Source organism: Lygodium microphyllum, chromosome 7, assembly GCF_053477565.2.
Source record: "Lygodium microphyllum isolate KBCC chromosome 7, Lygodium_microphyllum_v1.1.10, whole genome shotgun sequence".
Taxonomy (NCBI): domain Eukaryota; kingdom Viridiplantae; phylum Streptophyta; class Polypodiopsida; order Schizaeales; family Lygodiaceae; genus Lygodium; species Lygodium microphyllum.
In genome coordinates this window covers 134,839,910-134,849,538 of record NC_141141.1, presented here as the reverse complement: position 1 = coordinate 134,849,538, position 9,629 = coordinate 134,839,910, and the positions used below count along the sequence as shown (strand labels likewise).

At 39.1% G+C, this 9,629-nt stretch overlaps 1 protein-coding gene across 1 annotated transcript; it reads right to left on the bottom strand.

Annotated features, from left to right (window-relative positions):
• Positions 1-3,525: 3,525 nt before the first annotated feature.
• Positions 3,526-9,328, bottom strand: LOC148033993 (nuclear envelope-associated protein 2-like). The gene is made up of 5 exons (XM_087682000.1): positions 8,822-9,328; positions 7,769-7,876; positions 4,298-4,759; positions 4,093-4,194; positions 3,526-3,812 (listed from the first exon to the last, which is right to left on the bottom strand). Exons 1-5 carry the CDS (start codon positions 8,981-8,983, stop codon positions 3,651-3,653), a joined length of 996 nt encoding a protein of 331 aa, XP_087538126.1. The 5' UTR covers positions 8,984-9,328; the 3' UTR covers positions 3,526-3,650.
• Between the last annotated feature and the right edge of the window lie 301 nt (positions 9,329-9,629).

The window sequence follows — 9,629 nt, the reverse complement described above, 5'->3', positions numbered from 1 at the left end:
ACATGGCAATAAATCCTAGGAAATTATAAGTTGTTTTTTTAATCCACATAAACTCAACTAACCTTGCATCTTAGGAAGGAAATAATAACTTATTTTTCTAAATAGCATAATCTTGATCAAACTAATGTCTATTCATCACTAACCATGCCAAACACAAGCATCAAGGCTTTACATGAGGCATGCATACATGCAATTAATGGCCTACGGCATCAAAGACAAAATCATGCTAATGAAATATGTAAGAACCACATCCTCAAAACCCTAAAATCTAAGTATCTTGCATTTTGTCAAAGCCAAGAGCTAAGGATGTCTTCTAAGACAAAATCATGCTAATGAAATATGCAAGAACCACATCCTTAAGACCTTAAAATTTAAGTATCTTGCATTTTGACAAAGCCAAGAGCTAGGGATGTCTTCTTTGGTGCTTCATATTGGATGTTAAGTAGGACATTTGATCTCCCTTTACTAATCAAGTTTCTTGCACTAGGCAAAAGTGCATGGCCAAATTCATACACATTACTTATTAGCCATAAAAAGGTAATGGAATCACAAGGGCTTGCTAAGATAAGAGTAGAGGCCAATGAAGGTAAAGGAATTCCCTAACCATAGAAAAAGTGAATATCAAAGCTTAAATTTTGAATAGATTTTCAAGATTGAAGCTAATCAAATTAAACACAAATATCTTATTAGCCAATATTAAGTTCTTATTATAGAAGTTTGAAGGCATATTGTGTATAAGAATTTGTTGTTTAGTTTGGCAAAGTTACTAAAGAATTACTTTAGTTTTCATATATGTGTTCTTGTGCAAATGCATTTGACAAGTACTTCATGTACATATAAATGATTGTCCTAAATGATAATATCCATTTTATTGGATTTGATTATATGCATGTATATATGTACATATTTCTAAACATAAGTATATATATTTTCAATAGTTTCCATGAATGCAACTCTTTGTTATGCATAAGCTCTTCCACCTATGAGAATTTGGTAGTTGACTCAAAAATATTGCAATCTCCAACCCAAAGTCCATCATCATTAAGTCCTATAATTAGAGAAAGGAAGCCAAACATCGACTCTTTCCTACATAGAATTAGAGGCATATGTATCCATAATAGAAAACTTGTCCCTCAACAATCCAACTTATATACCAAAAAATTCCCCCATAAAATGCACACAAATCAACTACAAATGCAACCACTTAGTACATGAAGTATCACAAACCTCAATTAGGAACATCCAAGAAGAACTCAAGTCTCAATGTCATTTCCACACTTAATCTCTTGCAAACAAAGTATATTTGGCACCACGAGCAAAGCTTAAATTTTCTCCTATGGAGCACAAGCCCATTGCATTTTATAACACGATTAGTAATTTCTTCATAGCAAAAAGGAAAAGCATAAAGTTCCCAACTACATGCTTGCCAATGGAGTACGTATGTTTAACAAAACCCTACAATGTGCACGCCAACTCTTAACGCAGATCTTCCATGTCATAACAACACCTTTTTCTTGGCTTTGCTTTGCTTTACAATTATCGAAATCCTTTATTAATACATTCTCCTTGTTGGCGACAACAATGAGGTTACTCTTATCGATGATTCACCTATGCTCCTAATTTGATCTTGCTATTGAAGAGGCTCCTTGACCTACTTCTCAAACCTATCCAACATATTCCCTTAGCATGTAGATCCAAAAATTGCAGGTTAATTTTACCCTTACCTAGAGATTTAATCTTAGAAATCTCCATATCTTCCTTGCAAGTTTTCTTCAAGCATTTCTCACAAAATGCCCAAATGCATAACATGTGGCATGTATCTAGAAAAGGAGCAAATCTAACCTCACAATCTGAAAACCTTTGAAATCTTGAATTTGACCTTTTGGGGCCTTCTATTCTAAAGTGCAAGCCTTTCTATACCCTCTATAGTTTATTGAGAGAGAAAGCTAAGGAGCTTTCCCAAGGGCATAGGCAACAATTTTAACCTCAACTCCAAGCTTTGAATATAGCCCTCCAAAGAAAACCAAACCAAATACCAAAAGAACATGATCTCGTTTAAAGAAAAGTTACAACCCACCAAACAATGTGGACAAAATCAATGAATAATATCAATGTAGTATCATAGAAGGTTTTCCATGTATACTATTTGCCCCCACTTGTTATTTTCTTACCTTGATTTGGGTTTTATCCACCATCAATTTGCATTCTTAAATGTGAACGAATTTCATAATAAAGGACATCAAGAGTTCCAATCAAGCATACCTAAGCCCTTGACTACTAACTCAACATATACTCCCAATATAACATCCATCTTTGTGACTGACCAAGTAGAGCCACAATCGATCTTTTACATTATACAAGATGCCTTCTCCTTTAAGTGTGAGAATAAAAGCCTTGGCCTTGTATTTAACACACCATCTCACTACCACTTGAGCTAGTGGATCTTATTCTAGACCTTTTTGCCATTGGTTCTCCTTACATAGAATGTAGTTTAAGTAAACATTGAATAAGAAACATTGCCATCACAAATCACTAACTATTCCTAGCTCACATCATTAATATTGTTTGAAAACGTTCCTTCATTACCATTCCACAAAGGTTATAAGCATCAATTTATTCCAATGTTCGCATTATATTAGTAAGTTAACACATTAGATTGCCCTCACAACAAGGGTAAATTTAAAAATTAGAAACTTAATAAACCAATTAAAGCTTAGTATTAAGGCTTATACATGGACTTACGTGAAAATTAACATTAGTTACAAGGGTTAGCTCATCAATTGGAATAGGTTAGTTAATTTACTTGGAAGGTTAGTAACTAGCTAGGGCCTAAGATTAGAAAATTAGGTTAAGTGGGTTATAATTGGTTAAGTGGGTTAGCTGAGATTAGGTTTTTATGATTAATAAGCCAACTAAATAGGCTAATTATAACACTTACAAAGGTTAGTACTATAAGGTTTATGACATATTAAATATGCCACCTCTTTGCTGTGCTGGCAGTAGCCAACATGGCCAAATGCCACAGGCCTGCACCATTAATCTGCAACCCTTTCCCCTTTTAAACCCTGTCCAAGTAAGCGCTATACTAGACTGTACATGCCAACAATGTACTGCATATACTTTGGCAAATTCATTGGATGTTGATTAGTAATGGCGTGGGCAAATGCCTTCCATGGAGTCAATACCCGTAGTCATTGAGCAATCTGCACCATTAATCTGCAACCCTTTCCCCTTTTAAACCCTGTCCAAGTAAGCGCTATACTAGACTGTACATGCCAACAATGTACTGCATATACTTTGGCAAATTCATTGGATGTTGATTAGTAATGGCGTGGGCAAATGCCTTCCATGGAGTCAATACCCGTAGTCATTGAGCAATTTTTAATGCAACACATGCAGTTTCTACTCGCATTCCTTGAAATTTACAATCACACACACACTCACACCACACACACACACACACTCTCTCTCTCTCTCTCTCTCTCTCTCTCTCTCTCTCTCTCATACTCATATCATAAACCTACCAAAAATTTACAATCTTTTGCAAGATAACGAAAGCAATCAAAATTACTCTGTGAGATAAGCGAAGCCACAGACTCTCTGGCAAGTGAGCTTACAGATCAAGCTCTAACTCTGCCAGTAGCTCTCCCTCACCGTTTTGCAAACATGACAAGCATGACAAGAGAAGACACAGACATGATGATCTTGAACCGGGGGTTGTCCCACAATTTGCCTCGTTTACAAGCAGAAGTGGGATTGGATGCTAGCTGAGCTCGAAGATCTTGGAGCTCCTTCTCTCTCTTTTCTCCAATCTGGAATAATTAAGCCAAGTATCAGAAATCCTTGGTTTTATAGATGAACAAACAAAAGAATGGTATAAAACAGCAAAAGGCCATCCTCCAATTCAACGGCACAATATTTTCTACTTGCTTAACAGAACTCCTTCCTGGTTTCTAATGATTTCTTAAAATCAACACTTAGATTCAGAATATGTAATTCAAGAGAGAACCACCATTATTCTATCAGAAATGTCCACCACAAAAACATCTAGCAAAGTTCACAACAATGGACTTTGTAGCATCAAAATCCTACCCTTTGAAGCTTTCTAGTCTGTGTCCTGGCTTCTTGTAGCCAGAATTCCAACTTAATTACTCTCTTTTTGAGATCCTGATCAGAAGCACGATGCTTCTCCACCTACATAAATAAACACATCCAAGCCAGAGCAGTAAACACATCAAAGAGAACCCAAAAATACAGCATAATTGCACCAACTTCAGAAATGAGTCCTCATGCAAACCTGTATTTCAAGCTCTTGAGTCTTTGTCTTTAGTTGCGCAGACATAGCCTTTATTTCTTCCTTTAATCGAACTATTTCTTCATCTTTAACAGCCAAGTGTTTTGACAATTGCTCAGCATTTCTTACAGAAGTTTCTTCCAAAGATTTCTTAAATTCAGCATCCTTCTTCGAAGCTACCAAGGCAACAGCCAGCTTGATTTCTGCCTCCAGCCTCCCTATCTCTTCTTTCAACTGGTTCTGAGAGCTCTCTCTTAATTTTACCTCATGCTGTAATTCAGCAAGCTGTTGGCTAAGCTTACTGGATAGGGCCTCTTGTTCTTGCACTGCCTGTGTTTTTTTCTCAATTTCCTTCAGTAGATTCTTGCATTGAAGTTGAGCGGCAACTGCAGATGCAGCACTGGCATCTGCCGCTTCCTGAGCTGATCCTAGTCGCGTCCTAACATCCACGAGCTCTCTTAGATACTGTATAGAAGAGCACCGCACCAAATCAGACATGAGAAGCTAAGAGCCATATTTATGCACATAAGTTTGATTCTAACACATACATTCTCATGACAACTGGCCCACTCCGTTCAAGGCAAACAAAAGAGAATACAGCAATCAGATAAGATACAGCTTAACAAGGACATTTTCAAAAGCTACACAAATTAATGGACAAACTGCAAAGCATTGAGCAAATGAACAGAGTCTTAGGTAGCAAGAGACTTGAACCCTTGTCACTTGACTATCACTGTCACCTATGAGAGAATGTCTTCCTTATAGCACTCTCAGAGTGATGTCAATGTGAAAAGTGTCTGAAATGACATCAGAACCCTCTTGAGCTTAAACATGGGCAGGCAAGTAGCATGAATTTTTTCCATATGTTACCATAGAGCATACACATATGAGTATGGAAGTGTGGAATAAGTATGGTTTGCTCCCCTTGGGTGAACCATACATGACCTCTAAACTTCCATACTTCCAAAAACTAATGAATATATAATGTACATATTAAAATGATAGAATCTAAAGCTAAAACTTTTAAAATTTAGACCGTGAACATTGAAAACATCAAAAGTTGAAGTCTTGCATTTCATTGTACACATCTCTTGGAAGCTTTTGGAGAATGATGACAAAATCACATTCTTGGCTTCTTTTTCTCCTTTCCATCCCCACAACCTTTAGGGTCAAAGAAGAAACTTCTTCAAAGTCCATATCAAAAGACCAAGAGAGAAGAAAGAAATTGTCCACATATCACAGATGAAAGTATGCAAGTAGGTGAATCAGCCATTCGCAAGAAAGAGAGCTTGTCTCTGTCACTCTTAACAAACATGCTGAATACAAGAGAAAAACAGGCTGAAACATGGCGTTACCTTAAGTCTCAGCTGCATAGGTGAGAGAGAGGGGCTGTGTGAACTTCAAGGCTGCAGGTTTGAGTTGTGGCTTGGTTTGTGCAGTCAGCAGCAGTTGATAGGCTCCAAAGAATGCACAGCATTGTTTGGAGACAAGGCAACAGCAAAAGTAAACAAAAAAGTGGCAAATCATGGGAGGAAATCTTTCCAACATACATATATGAAAAGAACTATGGCAAGTAGTATTACATCTTTCAAGAAACGGGTCAAGTATACTTGGCCGATTGCAGCAATATAACTCAGTTCAATCTAAAATGCCATAACCCTCCATTATGTGAAGATGCATCATCCATAAGGAGTCTAACAACAGGTTTTTCTAATGTAGCTACAAGCAACATCAGACCATTCTTTCATGTGGCAGTGAAGATATTTGCAATTGCATTACATGAAGTACCAAATCATCTTCACTAGATGAAAACTTCATCCACTTCCGCTTTCAAACTCCATCACACTAGTGTGCCAAACAGTGTGCTACACATTTGGATTGCAGCACTGTCTCCTTCCACTATTAAATAGAAACAGGCTTGGATATCTGACACCAAATTAGGCCCCTTACTCTATCTTCTACTAGTGCAGCACTGCCCTTGCTGTCTTCTATTCCTTGATAGCTTCTCTATCCACAAATACTGCACAAAACATTTCCTTTGTCAAAATGTCATGCTTTCAACTGTCAAGGAGTCTCAATATACTCATAACTGTAGATTCAATCCTTACAACCCCACCACACACAATAGACAGGATGCTACGGCAGATCAAAATACATGGGTGAGACCACTAGCACTTCAAAAATTTCCCCCAAAAAATCCATCACAGAATAGCAAAATGGGCATACCTGAGGATAAGAACTTAGTAAAACAATTATGCTGGATTCTTACAGCAGAAAGAATCGGCACTGGTTATAACTACTAACATAAATGCTGCTCGCTCAACTGGACAAAGCAGCTGCTGTGCACACAGAGTGATGAGAGCAGAAGAAAACTAGATGATCACACATAAAAGATTGTGATTAGATATTTTAACCCATATAGCCGCACTGAACTGTCAAACTGTTAATGAAGAGCATGAGACTCCTGACTGCCACAGATGAAGAGCCAATAGAGTGTGTGTTGGTAACATGTGTATAGAATGCAGACTCATTCCAGTAGAAACAAAATGTGTATAGAATGCAGACTCGTTCCAGTAGAAACAAAATGATTTTGATATATCAACTGTAGCTAGCCAAGAAATGAAGAGTAGCATCCATAGTTAAACTCAATGGTCACATGGCTATACCACAATGATATCCCTACCCTAGTCACCAACCTCCCTATGCACTCAACAATAGCTTGGCTTCAATTGCAAGGATTGTCATGAACTGCAACTCTCAAAAAGGCATTGGCCGATAGACTTGCAGGAAAATGGATAATCAAAAGTCTTGAAAACTTAAGAGTAGTGGGGCCATACTTGCTGAGAATATCAAGGAATTCCAAACTAAAGGCCACCCTAGGTTTGAAAACTTGCCTATACACACTGTCTTACTATCCCCTTGCATGTTCAAGGCCATGGGAGCTTCTCTCCTAAAACAAAAGATCATGGGAACCATCACAAAAATTCAAAGACCATCTTTCCCTAAAAAAATGAAGTCAGCCCTCCACTAGGTGGGTGAAGACTCAATTTGGCTAATAAGTATATCCTTCCCCCCTCGATATCAACGTGAGACATCAACAAGGTAGTCAAATTCCATAAAAAGGGAATCTGAGTTTGGGGAGATATATGAGACTTTGTGGTGAACTCATGGATTGGAGAGCATGAGTTTAAAATAACCTTTAGATCAAATAAAGAGGATCTCACCTTCATGGAAAAAAAGAAAGAAGTGTGGGCTAAATTAAACCCTAGGCCAATACAGTGTAGGAATAAGGTTAGATTGGCAGACTTTGGTTGCAGACTTTGGTTGGGCCAAGAGGAGCATATTACTTCCTCTTCTAGTCCTTCCCAGAGACAATTCCATACTAATCTCCAAACTAAAGAAAATATGAGTTTCCACAAAATTTTATTGTGATTTCCAATTCGCCTAACAAGACAACGAGTTCAGAAAGGGTACCTGTTCTGCAACTGATGCTGTAGACATGGCATGCGTGTTTCTTTCTTCCAAAGTCCTGTGCAGGGCTTCAAGCTCCTTCTCCAGGCTCTTTGCTTTCGCCTCAGCAGCCTGAGCATGTCCAAAAAACACAAAAACTAAGTTTCAGGCACTGGAAGACACCTTGGTTCACATTCTGGTTCCCCTGTATTTTCACCTCTCTACACTCCAATTTCCCCCTTTTGGACAACATAGTGTTCCACCAAATGCAACAATCTGATTCGCCTGCAGTCTTACCTGTCTGTTCATCAGTTTCCCTGCCTTACAGTCAATATTATGTTATACCAAATGCACCCCTGCAATTTTACCTCTCTCACAGAAAGTTCTAGATAAATTCCCACTGTTATTCCCATATTGTGAATTAAGACAACATCATGAGCATTTGTGAGGGAGGGACCACACACCTAGCTAGGTGTGGTTGGGGAAAGGAGACTGCTGGCCTGGGGTGGAGGCCAGTAGGCCCCTGCCCCTAACCACACCTAACTCCGAGCTAGATATATGATGCATCCTGAGCAGAAGCCCAGGATGTTGAACATTACAAGGGAAAATAGCCCCATTTATCATATGGGAAAACGTCAAAAACTTATTGTATCTATACTTCGATTTTCCCCCTTTGTGTCACGTTTCTGTTGTAGCAAATGCAAAATTGTGATTCCCCTGCATTTCTATATCTCAATACGTCAATTTCCCACCTTTGTATCTCCGGCATTTTCACCTCTCAATATTTCAATTTCCCCCCTCCGGTGACCAGATTTTGATACATCAAATGTACCATTGGGATTCTCCTACATTTCCACCTCTTAATACTTCGATTTTCCCCCCTTTTGTGTCGACATTCTGTTATAACAAACGCACCATCGTGATTTCCCCTGCATTTTCACCTCTCAAAACTTCATACTCGCCCTCTTTTTGTGCCAACATTTTGCTGTACCGAATGTATCGAAATGGAACCGCAACCTGTCCTCACTTCATTCCTCCCCCTTTTGATCAAAAATGGGATCAAATGGGAACCACAACCTGTCGCCGAGAGATTTCCTGCTCCAGAGTCGACTCCTGCGCAGCCATGCGGCCCCTCACGTCCCGCAGCTCTGACGCCATGGAACCGACCTCGCTGGCGATCCTTCTGAGGTTCTGCTTCTTCTCATACAAGTCCTTAAGGAGCGCGTTATTGGCTTCCATAACAGGGGCATGCGGGCCGGGAGAAGACAAAATAAAACCCTAGGCACTGCCAAAACTTCTCAAGGACGGAAGGAGAAGGGGAAGGAGAAGAAGGAGGCAACAGGAGCGGCTAGAATGGGGACAGACGGAGGTAGGAAGGGAGGTTTGAAATGAGGGAGGGGGCGGGAAGGAAGGGAAGCTTGCTGGTGACATGACAATCGGCCTCGGGAGTAGTCGACGCCATGGCTATCAGCCCTGTGGCCTCTCTCTCTCTCTCTCTCTCTTCTCGAGAGAAGCGCGAATAGGCAGCCTTGACTATCAGCCCTGTGGCCTCTCTCTCTTCTCGAGAGGAGCGCGAATAGGCAGCCTTGACTGCTTAGTAACTGATTTTTTTTTTCTCCTTTAAAATCTTTATTATAATTTATACGTTTATCGCATCTTACCTGATTTTTAAAAAAAACTTTACCATATTTTAACTGATTTATTTGTCATTCTTATTTGTACTTTTGTTACGTCGTGTTTTTGTTGGCCCCCCCTCAAAAGTGCACGTCCTCCAACCCAAAATGGAGGTTTTATGCGTAAATGAATTACACAAACTTCAAAAAAAAATGAAAACCTTCAAAATTTAAAGAAGGTTTAAAATCATTAAATTTCACAAAACTTTCAG

What these genes read in the sequence shown, in the direction of transcription:
- LOC148033993 (XM_087682000.1), bottom strand. Translation starts at nt 8,983, where the DNA reads ATGGAAGCCAATAACGCGCTCCTTAAGGACTTGTATGAGAAGAAGCAG. An exon ending in CAGCATCAGTTGCAGAACAG is followed by an intron (nt 4,760 to 7,768) that starts GTACCCTTTCTG and finishes TCTTCTATACAG; the next exon opens with TATCTAAGAGAGCTCGTGGA. An exon ending in AGACTAGAAAGCTTCAAAGG is followed by an intron (nt 3,813 to 4,092) that starts GTAGGATTTTGA and finishes TAATTATTCCAG; the next exon opens with ATTGGAGAAAAGAGAGAGAA.